The sequence below is a fragment of the Theobroma cacao genome, chromosome 9, assembly GCF_053813885.1.
Source record: "Theobroma cacao isolate CCN51 chromosome 9, ASM5381388v1, whole genome shotgun sequence".
Lineage (NCBI taxonomy): Eukaryota > Viridiplantae > Streptophyta > Magnoliopsida > Malvales > Malvaceae > Theobroma > Theobroma cacao.
This window is the reverse complement of record NC_142647.1, coordinates 18,934,709-18,959,822: the sequence shown is the minus strand read 5'-3', so window position 1 is coordinate 18,959,822 and position 25,114 is coordinate 18,934,709. Positions and strand designations below refer to the sequence as shown.

Genomic DNA, 25,114 nt, shown 5'->3' with positions numbered 1-25,114 from the left:
TGCTTGTTATGTTGTTTGAAAGAAATAAAGAGAAATAATGTCAACGGAGGATTGAGAAATAAAGTATTGAAAGTTAGATAGACAATTATGCATGAAAACTTGGAAATAATTGAGTGAGATTTGGAATGATTGTTGTTGCCATATATATGGTTAATATTATGAAAATATAAGATGGATTTGGATGAAAGTTGCTTGGAAAGGTTGAAATGGGCACTTAATGTTATAAATAAGTTACCGGTACATATAATATAACGGATTACGCGAGTAAAAGATATGAATTTCTTTGGTAAAAATATGTCAAGATGTATGTGAATATGCAAAGGTTAAGTGAGAAAGAATGGTGATTCTAGCATGATGTAAGTTATTAAAACGATGATTAATGTTTGAATGAGAAAGAAGATGGGATGTGATATAAAAGCATAAAATTAAGAATGTGGTACATAAGGCAGCAAATATGAATCAATTTGTGGTGACATTCACTAAATATATTGAGTTAACTTGCTGCTAGGAAGTGTATAAGTGAGGAAGGTTTGTCGTAGTGGCATACCGAAGGTAGTGACGGGCAACCAGTAAGTAACATTAGCTAGAGACGCACCCAAACCGATAACGACGTAGTGTCCCACTATTGTAAAGTGAGTAAGGGGTGTTTATTTCAAAAGATCTATACTATATATATTGTTATATGTTCAATAAATGTTACTGGTTTTCTTTAAATGCAATTGCAAATAACATGAGTTGATAGCCTTAATAGGCAATTTTAAAATGGATTTACAATGATTTATACACTGCTATTGTGGAACGCATGAGCTGGTAAAAACCATAGGAAATTGTGGATGTAAGTTGATTTAGAAATTGTTTGTGTAGAATATATATATATACATATATGTAAAAAGTTTTAGAAATCAGAAAACAAGCCTATTCGCACTGTTTTGCATCAAAAATCCATGTCTTGTATCTTTGTGTGATATGCATGGTTAAATGTACTTGTCAAAATGGTTTAAATGCAAACTTTTGAGAGCCAGTTTTAGTCCGATCTTTATACAAGTGTTCACAACATGCCTTTTAAAGTGAAAAGCAATTTGAAAGATTATCAAACCTTGTTTTCAAATGATTTAAATCAAAAGTCTCGAAACACTTGATTTGGTTTTGAAAACGGTTTTGACAAACCGAGAACGTCGAGAGTAGGCTGAATGTCACATTGGGATAGTGTGACCCTTATGCACAAGTAAGCTCTAGCTAGATAACCTTTGGGTCGCCGACAGGCTGTTAAACGTGGTTGGGGCCACGGTTTGTGATATATAGGTGGCAAGGCCATGAGTTGATATATGTGGCTAGGCCACAAGTTGATATACGTGGTTGCGATCACCTGATTTCTCTGATGTCAACCAACATCGTTGAAACTGCCATGGCTATGGGAATTCGGTGGAGCGAGGCTCTCGGATTGTTATTACGTGGAAGTGGGTCTATGAGTGATTACTATGTTTACCTACTCGATAGCCTTAAGAGTTTTAGACTCGTACTCTTTTGCATGGTGGAGAGTTAATGTTTTCCATAGCTCCCTTACTTACTTACAAGCTTTCAGCGCTTTATAAGTGGATTTTGAGTTGATATATGTGAATGTACATGGTTATTTTTACATGCCATACATTTTGGGAGCATGCATGATTTATATGACTATTGTGCTGTTAAGGAAAAAGGATGATTTTAAGCATTGAAAATTATTCTATTACGCTTTATTTTCAGCATTGATTACCAAGGAAAGTATTGCATTATGATTTATAGCATCATTTCTACAAGGCACAAATACCCTTTTTGTGATTTGGTTTCAAAAGATTATCCTTTAATATTCTAGTTTTATTATTCAAATTATTTGCTTTACGCTTGTTTCCCATCTAAGCTCTGCTCACAGAGCCGATAATCACTGAGTTTGTGAGACTTACCCCCTTGTCTCCCTTTTACAAATAGTGATTGACCTAGCGTGCATTCATCGGCACATTTTGTTTACTGCGGATAGGTAAAAGCATCTCATAGCACCTTATTCTGAGTTGCTCCGCTACTAGAGGTCAAGTGGTCCATAGTATGATGTATTGGTAAATAGTGTCAATGTAAATGTGCAGTTAGTAAATTATAAACTATAATGTATTTTTACGATTATGGCAAATAAAAGGTCAAGATGGCTTATTATAATTTATGTTAAATTTTTATTACAAAGAGTCATATGGTTCAAAGTAATTTCATAAATAAGTGGCATGAAGAGGTAGTAATAACTAAAGTTTCAATTAAGGGTTGTTCGGGACTTGGCGAGTTCTCTTGTAAGACTCGGATGCTGGTAGTGATCGAGGAGTGGTCGTTACACTTCCAAACCACTCCCATCTTCATCATCAATATTACTATTATCAATCATATTGATTGGTGCATAACTTGTGCTTGCAAGTTGCTATTCTTCTCAATTCCATTCACTATCTTCATCAAAAATGACATTTCTGGTGACAGAAACCTTTCCAGAATCAACCAAATAAACTCTATAAGCTTTAGCTTGCAAACTATACCAATGTGAATCCTAATTTGTGCCTTAGATTCGAGTTTGTCTCTTAGTTGTTCAGGAATGTGTTGATAGCATAGGCACCCAAAAACTTTCTGATGATCCATTGATGGTTTAATGCCGTACCATGCTTCATGGGGAGTCATTCTTTAAGTAGCACGAATAGGCAAAATATTAAGAAGGTAGGTTGCTATATTTGCTAATTCTGCCCAGAATCTTTTAGGAAGATTCTTTTCATAGAGCAAACACCTTGACATTTCTAGTATAGTTCGATTCTCTTTCTCACTGACTCCGTTCTGTTGAAGGCAATAAGGAGCAGTGAAATGATGAAGAATACCTTCTCTGTCTAAATATCAAGTGAACTCAAGCGATGAGTATTGATCGCCATGATCAGATCTCAACACCTTAATCTTCTTTTTTGTTTTGACTTCAAGTCGAGCTTTAAACTTCAAGAAGTAGCCAAACACTTATGATTTCTCTTTCATGAAGTAAATCCAACAAAACCTGGTGAAGTCACTAATGAAAATAAGGTAATACCAACTTCCATTTAAGGAAGCTTCACTCAAAGAACCCCCTACATCTGTATGTACCAATCTTAGCTTGTCACTAGCTTTACTCAAACTAGCTGAAGGATATGGTCTTCTTTATAATTTGCCAAATTGGCATGTCTTGCAAACTAGACCACCACTTGAAAACTTGGGAAGATCATTCACTAAATTTGAAGAACTGAGATGCTTTAAGGAGGCAAAATTACATTGGCCTAATCTTTTGTGCTAGAGAGTTGCTAGATTTGAATCATACTCAACAGCTTGCATGCATACATTATTCCAATTCACAACAAAACACTTCTGTTTCATTAGTACATTCATTAAGAAATCACCTGAAGAAGCATAGATGGTGCATGATTTATCTTTGAAAATTAAAATATAATTGTCATTTAACATTTGAGCCACACTAAGTAAATTTTGGGTTATTTCAAGTACCAACAGAACCTCATATACATACCTAATGCTTGTTGTTGTTTTGACTACTACTGATCCTTTCCTCACTACACAAAGGTACAACCCATTACCAATATTCACTGTTAAACTGTAGTTGGCATCCAATTGAGCAAACAGTGACTTATTGAGGGTCATGTGGTTTGAAGCACCATTGTCCATCAACCATTATTTTGCATCAGAGGTACTTGTACCACTACCTACCATAAATAGGCATTTTTCAACAACCTCAGTCTTTTCTGCAATTTGACCATGCTTCTCTTTATTCTCAGTTTGCTTATTCTTACAAACTCTCTCAACATGACCTTATTGATTACAAGCCTTGCATATGACGTTGGGTCTAAACCAACAACTAGATTCTGCATGTCCTTTCTTCTTGCAATAAGAGCAAGGTACATTTCTATTCATCTTATATTGTTGTTTGCTTATTGGTGGAGTTTTCTTTTCTTTGTCTTTCTACTTAGACTTTACCTTTTTTGTAGATGACTCACAGTGGCTTTCACACTTCATCTTAGCAATCAGTGCATGCTCAACATTCTCATCATTTCTGATAGCTCTCCTATTCTCAACTGCTTGCAAAGCATTAACAAGTTCTGTTAATGTTATCTTAGAAAGATCCTTAGCTTCTTCTAATGAAGATATCTTGAATTCAAACCGTTTAGGCAAGCTTATAAGCACCTTCTCCACCACAAGATCTTCTGGTAATTTGCCTCATAGAATTGTAACCTGGTTTACTATAGTACCTCGTATTTTGATATGGTAGCTAATAAAGTTTACAGATACCAATTAAGGTTAATTATCGAGTTAAAAGGGGTAATTCAGAAGTAAACCTGTGAAATCTCGATCTCTATAGACACATAACTAGAAGTAAATGCGGTAATGCAAACTAGGGGTAATTTCGTAATTTCTCTTGGTGAGCTTCTACAAGTGGGTTTTTTTGATGCTATTAAGGTCTAAATAGGCCTAAGGAATGAATAAATGATGTTTATATGATGGTAAATAAATGAATAAGATAAAAATAATGATAATTTTCACGATAGGGACAAAATGGTCATTTTACATCTCGGGTCTAAATTTTTATGTTTTTGTGAACTCCAGTATTTCTAGACTATTATGGATCTTGCCCTACTGTCAAAAGAGTAAAAGGTTGCGCAAAGGATTAGAGGAAGACGAAGTCACCATGTTAGGGGCATTTGGGTAATTTTTGTGAGAAATGGATAAACTTTAGATATAAATATCTAAAGCTCCAGCAATTTCCAATAGCTTTCAGCCATTTCTTCTATGAGACCTTGACCTTTATAGACTCGTAGATAGAAGTACACGCGATATCCCTGATCAGGGGTAATTTCGTCATTTCCTCAGTAAGCCCATAAAAGTAATATTTTAAACAATATTATGGCGTAAGTAGGCCTAAGGCATAAATGAATGATGAAAATATGGGTAAAATGACCAGGAAACAAAAATTTTGATGATTTTCACGATAAGGGCAAAATGGTCATTTTTCACCTCGGGTTAGAATTTTTAAGTTTTCATGAACCCGAGCATTTCTACACCATTATGGACCTTGTCCTAATGTCAAAAGAGTAAAAAGATTGCATAAAGGATTAGAGGAGAACAAGCTAATTTGTGGAGGGGCATTTTCGTAAGTTAAGTGAAGTGGATACATGGGCTATAAATATCTTGTTCTTCTAGTAGCTTCTTCATTCTCCAGCAGCTTTTCTCCTTCTTCTTCCTCTCATCTCATGTTGCTTTCATCCCCCATGAAAGCTTGATAAGAAAGCTCCATAACCTTCCTCAAGTAGCTCCAAATTTCATGCTTTTGGTGCACCCTTTCCATAAACCCTTGTGCTCTTACACTCTTTCTCCTTAAAACCCTTGAAAAAAATCTTATTTCCATACTCTCTCTCACTAGTTAGGTGTTTTAGAGAGAGAAAGAGGAAGCTTTAAAAATAGCTTGAAAGTTTTGGAAAGAATTTCAAATACAAGTTACCAAGGTGAGTAGTACACTAGAATTGATTTTTGGTGTTGAGAATGATTAGTGTTTAGATTTGGGGGTGAATTGGTAGTTGGGGTTGTTCATTCATTTTAGAGTGATAAGGGTAGTGAGAATAGATAGCCATTTAAATGGCCATTGAAAGCTAGCTAAGAGAAAGCTTTTAGAATTTATAAGTATGTGGCTTGAATTAATGGTGATGCTAATGTGATAATAGGTTCCAACGAAGCCCCATCGCCCAATTTGGACAATTAGAGAAATAGAGTCAACAAAAGGTTCAACAAGATACCGGTGAGTAGACTTGCATTTCAAAATTGTTTTAGGAATGTAAACTTATTTGCACAATATACTTGAATGATTTTATCCAACTTTCCTTAAAAATGAGTGCTTTGGGAACAAGCCTTTGATAAATTGATTTTATGTTGTGACATGCGGTTGTTATGGATTCATGCACTACTACATTATGTTGGTATATATATAGATATATATATATATATATATGTTTTGCATGGTGGTTGATATTGTATGATGATTATAACCATGTGTGTGCACGATGTGGGGGAATGCACATGCCGGTAATGGTGGTGGTGAGGGAGATGGACGATGATAGTGCCCGTGTGCACCTTTTTTGAGGATGTACACGATGGCACTGATTGTGCACGATGTGGGGGGATGCACATGATGACTCCGGCTATGTGCACGATGTGGGGGGATGCACATGATGACTCCGGCTATGTGCACGATGTAGGGGGATGCACATGATAACTCCGGCTATGTGCACGATGTGGGGGGATGCACATGAGCTGGATGTGATGATAGTGGTATTGGTATTTATCCATATATGTATATGTATATATGTTTAGAGAATGAAAACTCATGCATATGGTTTATGGTTGAAATGTATATGAATTTGGCATGTTGAACTTTGGAAACTTTTATGTGTTTTATGTTGATTTTGTCATTTCAGTAGGATGGCTTTTTCTTGAAAGGAAGGAAACTTTTTCTCACTGCTCTGTTTCTCGCTGCAACGAGATCCATTCTCGCTGTAGCGAGAAACTTTCGGGTCAGAGGGCTAAGGCTGGCCGAAAATCTCACTACAGTGAGAAACTTTCTGTTTTGTAACCAAAAGTTTTGCTACAGCGAGATTGAATCTCGCTGCAGCGAAAAATTTTCTATTTTGTTCCTCATTTGGTTTGGTTGCTACCTTATTTTTCATTGCTTTGGTATCATAGTTGAGCATGGACTTCCAACATTAAGGAATAAATGAATTAAGTTTAAAAATGAGGAGGTTTGGTGAGAAACCCTCAGCCAATTAAGAAACCCTCGGCTAGTTGATAATTTAAGTGAAGTGTCGCTGCAGCAAAAATTCATTCTCGCTGCAGCCTTTCCATTGCAGCGAGGACCCCGTTGTTTATTCAACTTGATTCGCATGAATGCTATTAAAGTTTTCACTCTCTAAATCCTTTGTTGAGCATGGACTCTTTTCGTAAAGTGATTTACTCATGTGGGGTTTACATGAGGGGTCTAATCAGAATTAAAATAAATTACATTGTTTTGAAAAATGAATGCATCATGATTTTGTTAAACATTCCTTATGGTATGCTTGTTCCCTTCTTGTTCACTCACTAGGTTTATACTCACCGTTTTCAACTTTATGTTTTCAGATCAGGAGGCAATCGATAATTAGGTCGAGGTGACCTCATAGATTCGACTATTGGTAGGTGTCTCGGCATTCAGTAGCTGTACATTTACCCCGAGTCTTTTCGCTGGAAATCGAGTCTTCTTTTTGAGATGTATAGACAACCCTGATGTAAATTATTAAGATACATATTATAGACAATGTATATATATATACTTAATCGATATGCCATTATGAGTTGGTAATGTTTAGTATTACTTTGATTCAAAGTTATGAAATATGACTTCGGTAATTCAGATGGAGTAATGAACAGATCATGTAAATAGGCTTGCTTGGGCTTAGTGGGCTATGTCCATTAAGCCTATGCACCTGTCATGGCCTGAAATTTGGGTCGTGACATTTCTTCCTTTCCCCTCTCACGTTTCTTCATCTCCATGGGAGCCTCCTTTAAAGCTTCCATAACTTTCTCTCTCTAGCTTCAATTTCATGCTTTTGAGCACTTTTTCATAAAACCTTTTGTGCTCTTTCACTCTCTCACCTTAAAACCCTCAAATGTCTTTGTTCAGCACTTTCTCTCACTAGTTTAAAGTTTTAGAGAGAGAAAAAGAGACTTGCCATAGTAGCTTGGAAGCTTTTGAAAAGGAATTCAACTACAAAAAACCACCAAGGTGAGTAATGAATTAGGTTAAATTTTCAAGTTGTTGATAATGGTTGATGATTATAGTGGTGAGTTAATCTATTGTTGAAATTGTTATTCATTTTTAAGGTGACTAGAGTAGTGAAATAAATAGCCACCTAATGGTGATTGAAAGCTAGTTAGAAATAACTAACTGAATTTGAGTTAAGAAATAGCTTTTAGAATTCTATTAATGTCAATTTGGGTTGGTTGTAATGTTGTGTGTGTATAGGTTCCACCAAGGCCTAACTTGCCCATTTGAACCATTAGTGGAGGTTAGAGTCGATTAGAGGTTCAACAATATCGATATGTGAACATTCATTTCAAAATGGTTTTGGGAATGTGAATGTATTTACACAAGACCTTTGAATGATTTTATCCAAAATTTTTTCTTAAAACGGGTGCCTTGGGAACAAGCCCTTGATAAATTGTTTCTATGTTGTGACATGTGGCTGTTATGGATTCTTGTACTACTACATTATGTTGATATATATATATATATATATATGTTATGCATATATGGTGGATATTGTGTGATAATGATAACTGTGCGTGTGCACGATGTGGGGGGATGCACATGCCGGTGATGACGGTGGTGAGGGAGTTGGATGATGAGAGTGCTCGTGTGCACGATATGGGGGGATGCACACGATGGCACTGACTGTGCACAAAATGGGGGGATGCACACGATGAGTTCGGCTATGTGCACGATGTGGGGGGATGCACATGAGTCAAATGAGACGATGGTGGTATTGGTGTTTATCTATGTATATATGTGTATATATGTTTATGGAATAAAAGCTCATGAATATGGTATATGATTGTAATGCATGTGAAAATTTGGCATGTTGAAATTGGCATGATGAATCTTGAGAATTTCTCATTTTCTTGCAAATTGATTTTATTGCAGCACCAAAAATATTTTCAGTGCAAAGGAGGTCCCTTTTACATTTAGGTGCCCTACTTCTCGCTGCAGCGAGAAACATTCTGTTTTGGCAGTAGCAACTCGCTGCAGCGAGAAACTCTTAGGTTCTGGTGTAGTGTTTTCACTTTGATGAAGATTTTGACCACCTTCCCTTCTAAACTGGGAAAAGTGGTAAACATAAAAGTTGTATCCCTGCCTCTTATCTTTCTAATGGTCCAAAAATGAGGTCAATTGGACTCTATAATAAGAGATATGATTGAAAAACTGAAACACATGCAAACTAACATTGTTTCTCGCTGCAGCGAGAAACTTTCTGTTTTGGCCCCCTGAATCTCGCTACAGCAAAAAACTTGCTGCCATGCTTGCTGCCTTGCTTGATTTTGACATATTTTTCACCCATTTAACTTCATGGATTGATCTTCGATTTTTGCAACCCTATGAGGTTATTAATCAAAGTTTAAAATGAGGGGTTTTTAGTACGAAACTAAATCAATTGCATTGTTTTTGAAACAAGTGCATCATGATTTCCAAATTCTTCCTATTGATTGCTTGTTCCCTTATTATGTTCACTCACTGAGTTTATGCTCACATTTTTAAACTTCATTTTTCATATTCAGAGGCAGTTGGGACCTAGATTGAGTTGTCCACGTATGCTCGTCTTCTTGGTTGGTACTATGGCACCTTAATTGTGGTACCTTCATTTAAAGTCACTCCGTTGACGGTCAAGAGTCTTATGCTTGTGTACATGTATAAGTAATGAAGACCACTAAGATTCATGTTAAAAAATCAAATATGTATATTTGATTACTGATGCCACAATAAGATGGCAAATGAGTGATACTATGTTAGCATAATACAAATGTGAATATTAGATTGCTATAAAACGTTACTGAAATAATTATAATTGAGGGTTGCAATATGTGGTTTTAGAAATGATGGTTGGGAATGATGATCAGGTTTGCATAAAAAGGCTTGCTTGGGCTTAGTGGGCTATGCCTATTGGGCCAATGCGTCGGTCATGACTCGGTATTTAGGCTGTGACATTAACAATCCTCTCCACCTTGTTTATATAATCCTTCACACTATTACTATCTTTCATTTTGAGAGCCTCAAACTCTCGTATCATATTCATCACTTGTTGATGTCTAGTACGGTCAGAACCTTGGAATGCAATTTTAAGCTTTTCCCAACCTTCTTTTGCCATCTTGCATGCCATGATCCTTGAGAATATAGGTTCAATGACCGCTCCATGAATGAATGACAATGCCCTATACCTCTTTGCAATCGCCTTATTGTACTACTTAGTTTGAGCAGCACTTGCATTATCCCTCATGGGAGGGACTTCAGTTTCAGACTCAATAACATCCCACAGATCGTAGCCTCTTAGATAGGCTTCCATTTTCACAAACCATGAGGGATAATTATCACCATTAAACAGAGGAGGAGCTGGATGGCTTACTGTGGTGGTGGCAATTTAATTTTTCAACTAACTTGCTGAGGCTTGTTTTTTTTAAGAATATCAAACTTAGAAGAGCAAAATTATCACGACCAAAATCCCAGGCCATGACTGATGCAAGGGCCCAATGGGCTCAACCCACTAAGCCCAAGCAAGCCTACTTAATTGATCTTATACATTAATCCCTATTCCTTTAGAATCCAAAGATCAAAATGTTCAAATACCGTTTCTTTGAAAATGATTCATAAAACCCAATCATACATTCATAATGGCATCATCCACCAATATATATTCATAAATAGATTAACAAATGATCTTAATGTTTCACATTCAATATTCATATACACATAATTAGACCTTGACTGTTAGCGGAGTGACTTTGGACACGATTGATAACACTTAGTGTCAAATTAAACCTACTGAGCAATGTATAGGGAGGAGTACCTCGTTCTAGGATCCAATCACCTTTAACTTAGGAAACCTAAAACATGAATTTTAAAAACGTGAGTACAAACTCAGTGAGTGAACATAGGAAGGGAACAAGCAATATAATAAGAAAAAGTTTGAAATATAATGCACTTATTTGAAAACGATGCACTTTAGCTTAAGTCCTTATTAAAACCCTCAATCGAACCCTTGGTTGCTAATCCATGTGATGATAGAGAATTCATATTCAACATGAAATTGGAGAAGTGGAAAATATGGCAAAAACCAACCAAATCATAAGCGGAACATAAAGTTTCATTTTCGCTGCAATGAAATTCTGGCCAGACAAAATCCAAGGGGCTTTCACTGCCACCGAGAAAATCCACTCATGCCACATTGCACAATAAACTGAACACATTGACAATATTCAAGTTTTCAATAGTCAATGCAAGCACATATTAAGTTCAAACATCTCTATATAGTAAATATATATATATAAAAATACATACACCACTATCTCGCCCAGCTAATGTGCATCCCCCCACATCGTGCACATAGCCGGACACCTCATCTCACCCAACTCATGTGCATCCCCCCACATCGTGCACATAGTCGGACACCTCGTCTCACCCAGCTCATGTGCATCCCCCCATATCGTGCACATAGCTAGAGCCATCGTGTGCATCCCCCTACATCGTGCACAAGCAATATCATCATCCATCTCCCTCACCACCATCATCACCGGCAGGTGCACACTCACCCCGTACATGCACGGTTGTATTTTTGTCGCACAATGTACCATTTATGACATAATATATATATATATATATATATATATATATATACATTAATATTATATAGAAACACATGGATTCATCACACCATCCATTTTATAGCATGAAAACATTTCATAAAGGCTTGGAAATGGGCTTAAAAGTATACTAAAAGGCCAAAAAATCAATTATCAATCTTTACAATTTTCCATTCCCGGTACAGTACGTCTAGCCATTTTCCGACGCGATTTTCTCTATCTTCAAAACAGAAATGGGCAAAGTGATCTTCATAAAAGTTGTAGCTCTGTCTCTTAGCTTTCCACTGGTTTAAGAATTGCATCATTTGAAGTTCTGTATCTCGAGATATGGTTAAAATACTGAAGCATGTGCAAGCAGATTCTAGGTCTGTCTACACCTTACTTTCCAAAATTAAGCCCAATCACTTTTATTCCTACAAAAGAAATATAAAAACTAATAAATAATAACTAAATTAACATGAATAACATAAAATTAAAATAACTAACTTAAAAGTAACCTAATTATAAAAACAACTAGAAATAATTAAATTATAATTAAAAATTGAGGACTTAGCTGATATTTAATAATAAAATTAGAATAAAATAATTCTATAAAATAGAATTATCAATACACAAAGCTAATTTCAACATTCCATTCTCATACGAGAGTCAACCACTAATTGGCACCATCCCCAAACATCACGTGTTTTATAGTCGATTTTCTTAGCCAGAATTTATATTCTATTGTCATGCCTCGAAGTCATAGCTCATTACCAAAGTCTTTGCCCCGTATAGGATTACTTAAAATCTTAAATCATCAACCCTTTCTAAGTGGATCTCTACAATTCCCGTAGTGTATTTCTATTCCCTCACCAAGGGTCGTATTATTTAATCAAAGCATATCACCCTCATTCTCTAAACGTTTGTAACACAATTCAACCTTTGCCTACCCTTATCAGGCACTTTACCTTGATAATTCTAAAAATAAATTTGAACCTTGTGGGGGGAAAGAAGGCGCGTTTCACAATTTATGCCTTGTGTCTACAGTATATCGAGACCGTAACTTCATAAGGTCTGCATAATGGTAAGATAATCATTGCCTTAGACCAATATTTCTAGGAATCCTTATATTTGCAACAGATCTTTATACTTATGTGACATATCAGTCACGAGCCCCATCTTGCCTATTATAGCCATTTGTTCTTTGAAATTTAAGGTTTTCTTAGTGTGAGAAATCTCTCGAATTTATCTCATTAGGGTGTCCACAAGGTGGATGCAAGTCCATAACTTATAGCTCAATGCCTAAAGTAGTGAACATTATCTCACCGTTGGAGTTCTACGTTATGCCATATTATACAAAAATATAATCTCATAACTATGATAATGAAATTCTAAGGTTCCACCTTTATCTACCAATCATAGCTCCATTTTATGAGCATATACTTATACATTGCTTGATCGTTCACAAGTCACTTATGGCCATCAAAATTTGACCTCTCATGGTAAGTCGAACTAATGTATTGTTTTTACACTTTTTGATACACTTCCCAAAACGTTCAAACACATCCTTTAATAAGATTTCGTTGAGGATTTAAACAATCAAAGGCTTAATCTCAAAGCCACTCATAACTTTAACAATTTAATGTATGCCCGATAACATTTTAGCTCATTGACCCCAATGGGCATTATTTTAAGATCTTCCAAGGTGTCCTCCTCTTATTTCGAATCGAACTAAACTTAGTATTTTTGCATTAATTATCCTTAAGCTCTTATGTTTGTTATAACAATATCCTTATTTCACCCATCATTCATTTTAATGGCTTTGTTGATGTATATAGGGCCTTTAACCTGTCTCAATGCATTCCACATATATGCTAGAGCATTTTCAATCTCATGCCAAACTTATAATCATGTAACCACCAGTGAGACCAAATTCCTCCATAAAATATCTCCTTCCACATTGTGCATGTAAATCACAAAACATACCACATTCAAGTATATGCCTATATATTGATAACCTTCATATATTTCATGATCATGGAAACCATAATTTGCAAAACAAATTTTCTGTCACAAATACGCAATCGAAACATTAATTTCAATATATCTATTTCACATTTTTGTGGTATGCCAAAATCGTCGTTTAGGCATATTGCACTACAAGCAATCATATTCCTTGACCATAACATTAAGTACAATTTGATTAAGTAATTGTCTCCCAATAACTCTTGGTTACGTATTTATCAAATTGTACACCACTTATCATCGAGATCTTGACTTTACTTTTTAGCTCTTAACCCATTACATTCATAAAGTGAATAATTTACTTAACTATTGTATCTTGCCTTTGCGGTCATAAGATCAAAGTTTCTTAAACTTAGGATACAAAAACTTCCTCCTAGAACTTATCCAAAAATTGATATTTCCCAAATCCTTTACCTCTGGGAAGATCACATTCAAAACTGATCATTTTTATCATAGATTGCGTACTAAACCCAATAAACTTTTAAATTGATCGCTAAAGCAATTCGTATATCAAACTCAAATATAGAACTCCATATGGCATTTGGACTTGATTCGACATCTCTCAGTCATTTAACTTTAAGCCATCAAATCCACAACTAGTCCTTTAATCCTTTGACCTCACGTTAAGCATAACAAAGTTCAAGCTCTTCCTTAGGGCAAATTCGTTTACTATCCTTTCAGTTGATGACCACGCATCAATAATAATAATCATTGATTTTCACCCTTGGCTAATTCATGTACTTATAAGTATAACGCATAATAATTCAAATCAAAACTTGGGATCTCGCAATCACTTAATTGAAATCAAAACCAGCTCCATCTAAGTTGTTATACACATATTCGACACTTATACGCTTATAAAATATTTCAAAAGCCCACACCATTTTTTTTATAGAGGAGCATGTCAAGCTTAATTAACATAGTGCACTCACCCCCGTGCACATAACTATTGGTTTACACCTCCCTCAATGCTTAGATTTGTAAACTTCAAGTAAATTACAACCATCACTATTCGTTTCAGTCAAGTATGCCCCTGATTACCATTATCACACGTACTCCTCTATATTGACCTCAAATGAAATCAATAGTCATCTAATTGTCTTCCCATTAACAATCATGGGTTTAAATTATAATTCCAACAAATGACTAACTTATTACAGACCTATTAGTCCAACTCCACCTTCCTCCATCCTTAATCGGAGGGATATATCATTACATTATCCTCTCATTAGGAGCATTTGCTTAAAATCTTTCCAACATCAGCCCGTGTCTTGGGTGGTATCTCAAACCCGGACAACGACACTACTTATAACCTTTATGTAGCGTTAGTAAAAGGGTAGGTTACTAGGAATAGAAGTTCATATAGCCTCATGTCTATGAATTATGCTGCAGTCACAAACCATAAACAAGACTCTTTATTAACTCCGACAACTTCGCTGACTAACACGAGAATCCCTAGGATTCAACTAAACCTAGAGCTCTGATACCGAGTCTGTCACGACCCAAATCCTAGGTCATGACCGGCGCAAGGGCCCAATGGGCTCAGCCCACTAAGCCCAAGCAAGCCTACTTAATTGATCTTATACATTAATCCCTATTCCTTTATAATCCAAAGCTCAAAATGTTCAAATTTCGTTTCTTTGAAAACGATTCATAAAACCCAATCATACATTCATAATGGCATCATCCACCAATATATATTCATAAATAGATTAACAAATGATTCTTAATGTTTCACATTAAATATTCATATACACATAATTAGACCTTGACTGTCAGCGGAGTGACTTTGGGCACGATTGATAACACTTAGTGTCAAGTTAAACCTACAGAGCAACGTATAGGGAGGAGCACCTCGTTTTAGGATTCAATCACCTTTAACTCGGGAAACCTAAAACATGAATTTTAAAAACATGAGTACAAACTCAGTGAGTGAACATAGGAAGGGAACAAGCAATATAATAAGGAAAAGTTTGAAATCATAATGCACTTATTTGAAAACGATGCACTTTAGCTTAAGTCCTTATTAAAACTCTCAATTGAACCCTTGGTTGCTAAATCATGTGACGATAGAGAATTCATATTCAACATCAAATTGGAGAAGTGGAAAATATGGCAAAAACCAGCCAAATGATAAGCGGCACAGAAAGTTTCATTCTCGCTGCAACGAAATTCTAGCCAGACAAAATCCAAGGGGCTTTCACTACCACCGAGAAAATCCACTCATGCCACATTGCACAATAAACTGAACACATTGACAATACTCAAGTTTTCAATAGTCAATGCAAGCACATATTAAGTCCAAACATCTCTATATAGTATATATATATATGTATGTATATATATATGTATATATATATAAATACATAAACCACCATCTCGCCCGGCTCATGTGCATCCCCCCACATCGTGCACATAGCCGGACACCTCGTCTCACCCAGCTCATGTGCATCCCCCCACATCGTGCACATAGCCGGAGTCATCGTGTGTATCCCCCCACATCGTGCACAAGCAATATCATCATCCAACTCCCTCACCACCGTCATCACCAACAGGTGCACATTCACCCCGCACATGCACGGTTGCATTTTTGTCACACAATGTACCATTTATGACATAATATATATACATTAATATTATACAGAAACACATGGATTCATCACACCATCCATTTTATAGCATGAAAACATTTCATAAAGGCTTGTTCCTGTGCGAGTTTTGAAGAAAACCAATAAAACATTTTAAGGGATTCAATCAAACATAAATGTGTATATCCCAAAACATTTTAATGCAAGTTCACTCACTTGTCTTTGTTGATTCTTAAAGCAACTCCAACTTTGACTAATGCCCCGAATGGTGATGTGGGGTTTCGATGGAGCCTATCACACATTAGCTTCACAATCAACTTATTCACATAACCATAATTCTAAAAGCTATCTCCTAAATCATATTCCACTAGTTATTCCTAGCTAGCTTTCAATTACCATCAAGTGGCTATTTTTTTGCACTATTATAATCACACCAAAATGAATAAACTACCTCAACTGCAAAACACTCATAAATCTAACTATTAATCATTCTCAACAACTAAAATATTAACTCAATTTCGATGCTCACCTTGCTAGATTTGCAATTAAATATCTCCTCAAGAATTCCCAACTATTATAGAAGGTCTTTCTTTCTCTCTCTAAAACCCTAGTTAGTGAGAGAAAGTATTGATCTAAGACATTTCAAGGGTTTTAAGGTGAAAGAGTGAAAGAGCATAAGAGGTTCTATAAAAAAAAATGCACAAAAGCATGAAAATGAAGGCTAACTTGAGAGAGTTATGGAAGCTTAAAGAGTACTCCCATGGAAGGTGAAGAAATGTGGGATGGGAGGAAGAAGAAGTAGATGAAGTGCTGAAAATATGAGGAAGGTACTGGAGAATGAAGATATTTATAGTTAAATCTTATCCAATTGTTCATGAAATTACAAAAATGCCCTTAGCAATGCCACTTGTCTTCCTCTTGTTCTTGTGAAATCTTTTACTCTTTTGACACTAGGGAAAGGTCCAAAATCCTTTGAAAGAGGTTCCTTAAGTAGCCCCCAAAAGTCCTAGCTTCAAAAACCCCAAAATCTTGTTATTTGTAGAATTTACGGTGAGGGCCGTGACTCTTAATTTCTAGTGCCGCGGCGCTCAAACATTCTGCCAATTTCGGTTCTTCTAGCATAGTTCTTTCACTTCAACAAAGATTTTGACTACCTTCTCGCCAGAACTGGGAAAAGTGATAAACATCAAAGCTGTAGCCCTGCCTCCTAGATTTCTAATGGTCAAAAAATCATGTTATTGGAACTTCTGTAGTGGGAGATATACTTGAAAAACCGAAATATATGCAAATAAGGCTACTGTTCATTATGCACCTTTCTTCGCCAATTAAAATTATTTTTGATCCTACTCCTATAACGACATAAGATAATTATAAGTAACATAAAACTAGCATCATTAGCTCAAATTAAACCTTTAAACATAAGTTTCACCTCGAGTTATGCGTCTATGAAGGTTGAGGTTTCACACATAAGCTTTATTAGCCACTATATCAAAGTACGGGGTACTACAAAACTTATATGGAGTTAACCATAGTCCCTCAAGATCGAAAAGAGAGCTCTGATACCATGTTAAAAATAAGGAAGAATAATGCTTTGTTAAAGGATAGTAAAACAAAGGTGAATAGAGGAATTGCTTTGTTATTAATGAAAAAGGTGTTGCATTCACATTGATAAGAACAACCAAAATTTATCAAGTGATACAATATTAATTGAACACTAACATTGTTCTTGATCCATTAACAAGTGTAAAACATTTAACAAAACAACTTCATGCAGCTTAACACGTAGAGACATAGAGTTTAAACAAAAAAACTCCTATTCTTGCATAGAATCCTAATGGATTACATATGCTTTCATGTCCACGTGGATGCAAGCATTACAAGCTAACAAAATTGTAGTGCAACCAACCATGGCATCAACTTTCTTCAAGTTGCTTAGTTTGTTTTTGTTAGCATCAATGGTATCTGCTAGTGATCTTGACATCATATTAGACTTCTTAGCGTTTGCAAACTCTATAGCCCTTGATGGAAATTTCTTTACCTTCATCGGACTTCACAATATATACGATGTTGACTATCCACCAAACTTCAAGGTTACAAGAGCTAGCACAGTGGAGTTCCCTGCCCTTAATGGCCAGAGTGTCTCCTTTGCATCATTGGAGTACCTTACAGGCACCCTCAACCCACCCCACATCCACTCTCGTTCTGTTGAGCTTCTTATCGTTGTTGATGGAAGCCTTGAGGTTGGTTTTGTTGACACAATCGGCAAGCTTTACACCCAAGCCCTCCAGGTTGTGGATATCTTTGTGTTTCCGAAAGGACTTGTTCATTACCAATACAATCCTAGCCCTGATCAACCTGCCATGGCTATTTCTACCTTTGGCAGTGCAAATGCTGGAACTGTTTCTATTCCATCCACTGTTTTTGTCACTAGCATTGATGATGATGTTCTAGCCAAAGGCTTTAAAACTGATGTTGCTACCATTCAGAAGATCAAGGCCGGTCTTGGAGCCAAGGCCAAGATTTGAAGCACCATCTTATTCTTCAAGTAATAAATAGCAAGCCTGCTACCATTCCAATAATTCATATCTTTATTTGATTCTGCCTCCATGATGTTTTGTAGGCAAAGATAATTGCAGAAAACCAAATGTAGTAATCATGTTGAGTTTCATTAATAGTTTTATACTGTTACACCATGTTTATATAGAAATAAAATTGGTTTGAATGATCTAATAAACCTTGTGGAAAGGAAATCCTTGGCTTGCCTAGGTTTTCCTTTTTCCTTTTTGGTTTTTTTAAATTCTTGTTGTCCTGGTTTTATAATTTGAATCAATAAGTATTTGACATCATTCAAGGAAACCATAGAAATTTTAAGGTAACGCCAAATTTCAAGGATGTTCCATTTGGTTGCAAAGAAATCGAAGATAAGGATAACACTTTTGCCCATCACATGAACAGTGGGCAGCCAAGCACTATTAAAGTTGGTTCAGGTTACGTTGGCTAATCAGGAATTGATTTCTCAGTTAAGAAACATAGAGACAAAGGCTGCTGACCAATGTTGATTTTCAAAAGGGTCCAAGAAATTGGATTGTAAACTTAGTCCCCAAGAAAATTTGTCCTTCTTCACTAGGATTATTATCTTTATGATTGATCAGATAATTGTTTTTATATGAACTCTTTTCCTGTAACTTTTATCCTGCTATAGTTTATTGATCACCAAGGAAATCTTTCCTAATGTAGCTTGCTAGGAAGCAAATGGACTGATGTGAATTTTATTTCTTTGAACATTATATTTTCAGCAATATGCTTTCGCAAAACATAGAAGACATAAAACACTCCAGGTTCTTCTGTGGGCTCAAAACACAGACGAGGGAACTGAACGCAAGGGTAGGTTTTAAGTCTGAAAGTTTCTAGCTCTATAATATACACATGAAGTCATTGTTTGATTTTCTTTCCAATAATCTTCATCCATGGCCCTTTCTGCACCGTCTGAAAACTTAGAATTGAAGAAAAGAAAAACTGAGAATTCATAACAAATTAATCTTTAATGCGAAAGGAACACAATTATATTTTGATGCATCTTGATGGTTCAATTTATTAAGATAACTAAGTCACTTTAACAGTACGAAGAAACTGATAAATTCCCCTTTTGCCACGGAATAAGACCAACAAATTAAAAATCAGAAATTTTGGAACGTTAATAGTTCAGGATCTCCAACTCAGGCCTTAGGTGCAAGCCCTGCCTTGAGCTTTTGAATCGTGGCATCATCAGTTTTGAAAGACTTTGCCAAGATCTCATCGTCAATGCCTGTTGTGAACACGGTAGAAGGGACCGAGACAGTGCCAGCAGCTGCACTACCAAAGGCGGAAATCGCAATCGCCAAGTCTTTCTCATCACAGTTGAACTGATAGTGGACTAATCCCTTGGGAAACACAAACATGTCTCCAGCTTGAAGTCTTTGTGTAAAGAGCTTGTTAGTAGTGTCAACGAACCCGACTTCAAGGGTCCCGTACGTGAGAAACAAAAGCTCCGCGGCTCGGGGATGGGTGTGCGGAGGGTTGACTGAACCCGCAGGGTACTGCAACACAGCATAAGAAACACTTTGTCCATTAAGAGTAGGGAATTCAGCCATGGTTGCTTTTGTTACTGTGAAAGTTGTTGGTGGATCAGAGGTAACGAGTGACCTCATGCCGGTATAGGTGAAAAACTTTCCATCCAACTGAGTAGCATTAGTTCCATCTGGAACCAAAAAATCAGAGGTGATATCTGGATCTCCACATATTGCTACTTGGAAAAAAGGGAAAGCAAGTGCCAGAGCTAGGAAAAACTGTTGCTTGAAGGTCAAGGCCATGACGGAAAAACCAGGGTAGTAACGAACGAAATGCTTAAACAGTGCTGCTATGGCTTTCAGCAAGGTTGTACATATACCTTTTTTTTTTCAACAAAATATACAACAGAGATCAGATGGTAGTGCATGTAAATATTCATCATTCATATACAGAAATGGTGGATAAATATCCTCACACCTAGGTTGTATATATACTTAATTTGCAAACGTTACACTAAACAATTCCTTTGGTATTGTCAAATATATTTTCTTTTTGACAGCTAATCCTTAAAGTTCATGACCAAGACAACAGTTCTCAACATCAAAATTATAGGCTCGGCGTTTTCTTGTCTATGCTCCAAGGTTTCTTTACTCGGAATTTCGAATGTTCTTTTAACCGATCCAAAGATGATTTAGCTTGGGCATGTCTATGTATCCTCTCTTGATTTAATCGGAAGGAAATCGTTTCCAAGAAGACAAATTAAGTCATAAAAGTCAAGGCATACCGAGTGCCAATAATACCTTTTGTTTTCTACCAACGAACAGATCCTGGAACATTACAATTTAGGTCCAAATCTCATTTAAGTTAAGTTCAACTCAATTTTATATTTTATTTGTTTGTTTGGTTTATCTTTCTCATATAATTGTTATGATTTTGCATGGGGATTAAAAGAAATTCAGTAATTCTTTCATATTATTTGACATCTTTTTTACAAAAAAATAAAAATCGAGTCCATAATTGCTTTTGTACTAGGTTAATATTAATGATAAGGTATAATAATTCGAACTCAAAATCCTTCCAAATAGAACATAGCTGAATGGTTATATATAAAAAAATTACTATGATAAATAACACTAAAATTAAATTATGATCTATCTTTGCTAATTTGACACGTGTCTTCTTTTAGTTGTCTAGGCCTCTTGTTTTTAATCTTTGTTTGGGCTTTTATTGGGCTGGATATTGGACCCATAACTTTTCAGATCCGGAAAAATCTAAAATCTAATATTAGGTTTATCATAATGATTCCCAAAATTAATAATTGGGTTAGTCGAAACGTGCATGTCTCTTTTTAATTTTTTATTTTGACAAAATTAATGTTCAAAGGTGAAAGGTAATGTTTTTACAAAATTTTTTAAATATTTTATTTATTATATATATTTTTAAAAATTTTGATTTTTTATTTATAATTTTAAAAACTTTTTATTTATTATATATATTTTTTAAATAATCCCTTCAAAATATTTTTTATTTAATAATTAATATAAATAAAAAAAACTGACCCCACAAGTCGGTACTTAATTTTATGCTAATTTTTAAGTTTTTGACCTTTTTCTCTTTCTTTCTTTTTCCTTTTTTATTCTCTTTTTTTTTATTTTAACTTTATTCTTTTCTCTGTAACTTAACATAGAAACACACTTTATTCTTCAAAAAAGATTGATGAGCTTGTGAGCTTAGATAAGAAAGGATGGGACCACTCACTACCACTGTACGAAATTAAGAAGTGGTAAAGTTTTTTTTATCTTTTTCTTTGTATTTATATTATTTAACTATTTATACATTTAACCATTCTGTGAAATCCTGTATATCATATTTAACTTCTTATTCTTTATGCATTATAATTTTATATTTAGTATTTAAGTTTAAATAGAAATAAAATAAAAATATTAGATATTGACTGCATTAAAATTTTTTAGATTTAATTAAAGTATAAGTAAGTTGAAAACAATTGACAAATTCTTTAAAAGAAAAAATATAAATTATCCAAATGATTTTTCTACACTTGAATCACTAAGCCCTAATACTTCAACTCATGAATAAGAACAATATGAATCAAAACATCCAAACTCAATCCTAAAGAAATTGTTGATTAAGTTTGGCATATTAATTTTAAAAATTTTTAGCTTTCATTCTTCTTCGTCTTTGCCCCCAACAAAAGTTGGATATCTCCATCCTTGTTAATGTTGTTATGATTATTTCTTTGATGAGAGTACAACATGTACAAATCACTTACAAGTAAAAAGAAAAGTAAATATTATGAATATCAACCTCACTGCTAATTGCTACCAAAGAATGGCTTATTTATCAATGGTTGAAGAATCTCATCAATCGAACTTCTATAGCTCGAGTTATGCTCAAATTACTACCGCATGGTCAGAAATCTCTTGAAGCATCTTTGCAATATTCTTTGCCATTTGAACCCCACATGCTTGCACACTTTCAATAACAATTGACTAAATCAATAGAGGATAAAAGTAAGATTTTTATATTGAAAATAAGCTAAAAGAGCTAAATTAAAAATACTCACACATGCATTAAGCTAATTAATAAAAAGATGTAAAAACTACATACAAATGACTAACAAGCAAGAGGATTTCTTTCTTTTTTAGCTCAACAAAGTGCAAGATAACTCTATAAAATAGAGTTATTAGTACTTGTGGTGAAAAGACCATAAATGATAATGGCACAAGATTTGTGTCGGACCACAGAATTAATGTGTTATACGAATATTAATATTCAATGAAAACAATTCCACACTTTATGTTGAGAAGTTTCATAATTGAGTGATGGTGCTAGTTGTTTGTGAATATATTATACTATATGTATATTGTATAAATGTGGTCGATGACAAGCCAACATATGTTGATTGAAAGGCTTATTTAGGCCTAGTGGGCCATACCCACGTAGACCAATGCGCTAGTTATGTCCCAAAAATGGTATGTGACAGTAGTAAATTCACTTGGAGCAATAATAAAGAAGTGACAACTTTTTGAAGGTTTGATATAATCTTGATTGTGTTGGGAGTAGATCTTTGTTCATGCATGTATTTGCGTAAACTATAGATTTTCTAAAATTTTTCTAATTATAAAAGTAAGCAATCCAAATACACAAGTAGAACAACACATCATGCATCAAGCAAATCGATTTAATCACAACTAAAGTTCAAGAATCATAATAGATTAGAAATCATAACTTTTCTTTTCAAGATTCTTGATTATTAACTCCTAGTGAATTGTAGTAAATTCACCACACCAAAGATTGATTTCTCAACCAAATTGACTTATCACTTATTCTTCAAGAATGCTTTCAACTTGAACCTTGAGTGGACAAAGTGTGTGTTAGTGCCATAAGCTCAATAAGTATAGTTCTAAGAGGGAGGTGAATTAGACTATTGTAAATATTTTGAAGAATTTCCTTCCAATTTCAAGAAAATAAAATTCCTTGAAGTAAAATTCGCCTTTTTATGAATAATAAAGATCATTGATTTCCTATCAAATAAGAGAAGTTAGAAACACAAATGACATTGAAGAAGTGAAAAAGAAAAATCAGCACAATAATTTTATAAAGGTTCGGCCTCCTTGCCTATGTCCTTTTTTTTAGATTCACTAAGGAGTTTAAAACCCATTATTAGAAAAAGACTTGATACAATTCCTTTTATGGATCAAGCACAACCTTTCCATACAATGCCTTTTTATGGTTAAAGCACAACCACTCTACTTTTTATCTTGGGTTAGATATAACCACTTAAATACTATCTTTTCAATTGGTTCAGGTATAACTACTTAAATGAATACAATGAAAGAAATTTTAATGTAGCTAGAGTGCCTCTTGAAGGCCGAATAACAAGTTAAGTACAATATTTGGTGAAGGAAAGAATAAGCAATGAAGGCTCAATAAATGATACAATAGAAGACTTAAATGCCAAAAAAGATGTACATAGAGTAATAAATGATTTAAGCTGAAATTTTTTCTAGGAGTTGTGTTTTAAAGTCTTCCAACCTTCTTAAATGTGGTAGGACCTTGAATTTATAGTTGCTAAAGCTTTAGAGGTGGTTGAGAGTGCATTAAATGTGAAAATAGTCGTTCAACATATTCTTCCAAGCTCCAACGGTTATCATCTATCAATAGATTTCTCGATCTATCAATATATTGCCTTGCATAATTTTCAAATTTGCACCGATCTATCGATAAATGTAAGTATCTATCGATAGATTCAACTCAAGATTATTTTGAAGTATCCTTGAGCGGCTATCTATTGATAGATGTTGTGCATTTATCGATAGATGATAGATGCATGTCAGGGACCTTTTGAACTATCCTGAGGTAGCTGTATATTGATAGATATTGTGTTATATTCAAGTCAGAGTCCTTTTATATTATTCATGGTTGACTACCTATTGATAAATACGGTGAATATACACTTGAAAAGCAAACGTAATATATCCAATATTACATGACACATAAAAATGAGATGCACAAGTAGCCATCCAACGTAGTAGTCTAAAATTGAAACGAAGAGATGTCTCTTGTGAGAACACATCTTGGTGTTAGAAATCAAGAATAGAACTTAGCTTCCAAGTCTTGTTGGTGCTATAATACCTCACTATTTTACATCTCCAAGACATCTATACATGTGGTCAACCTAGAGTCCATTGTTTCCATATAAGAAAGAATTCTAATGAAGGCATGCTCAGCATTGAAGATGGTGGACAGAGGTGCATTAGGTTAGTCACTAGATGGGCCACTAGGATATGTTGCTTCATTAGTTTTTGATGATAATAAAACATTCCCACTCATTTGTGTCTAATATCTTTACTTGAGTGTGTAGGACAAAAATTGTATGCCAAGAATAAATCAATAATTCGAAGGCACATATCAAAAATCATATGATTAAGGAGCTACAATTGATCAACAAAACAAAAGCCTCTTAGTTAGATAATGAAGGGTGTTAG

The 25,114-nt window shown here is 35.0% G+C and overlaps 2 protein-coding genes and 1 non-coding gene across 3 annotated transcripts; 1 reads left to right on the top strand and 2 right to left on the bottom strand.

The window, feature by feature from the left end:
* Nucleotides 1-17,965: 17,965 nt before the first annotated feature.
* LOC18589463 (germin-like protein 9-3) lies at nt 17,966-18,583 on the top strand. Its single transcript, XM_007014445.3, has one exon. The coding sequence runs from the start codon at nt 17,966-17,968 to the stop codon at nt 18,581-18,583; it is 618 nt and encodes a 205-aa protein (XP_007014507.3).
* A 1,158-nt stretch (nt 18,584-19,741) lies between these two features.
* On the bottom strand, nt 19,742-20,516 carry LOC18589462 (germin-like protein 9-3). Its single transcript, XM_007014444.3, has one exon. The coding sequence runs from the start codon at nt 20,405-20,407 to the stop codon at nt 19,775-19,777; it is 633 nt and encodes a 210-aa protein (XP_007014506.1). The 5' UTR covers nt 20,408-20,516; the 3' UTR covers nt 19,742-19,774.
* Nucleotides 20,511-20,587, bottom strand: LOC148760812 (small nucleolar RNA Z195/SNORD33/SNORD32 family). Its single transcript, XR_016028706.1, has one exon. It is a non-coding gene; the product is annotated as a small nucleolar RNA Z195/SNORD33/SNORD32 family (small nucleolar RNA).
* Nucleotides 20,588-25,114: the final 4,527 nt, after the last annotated feature.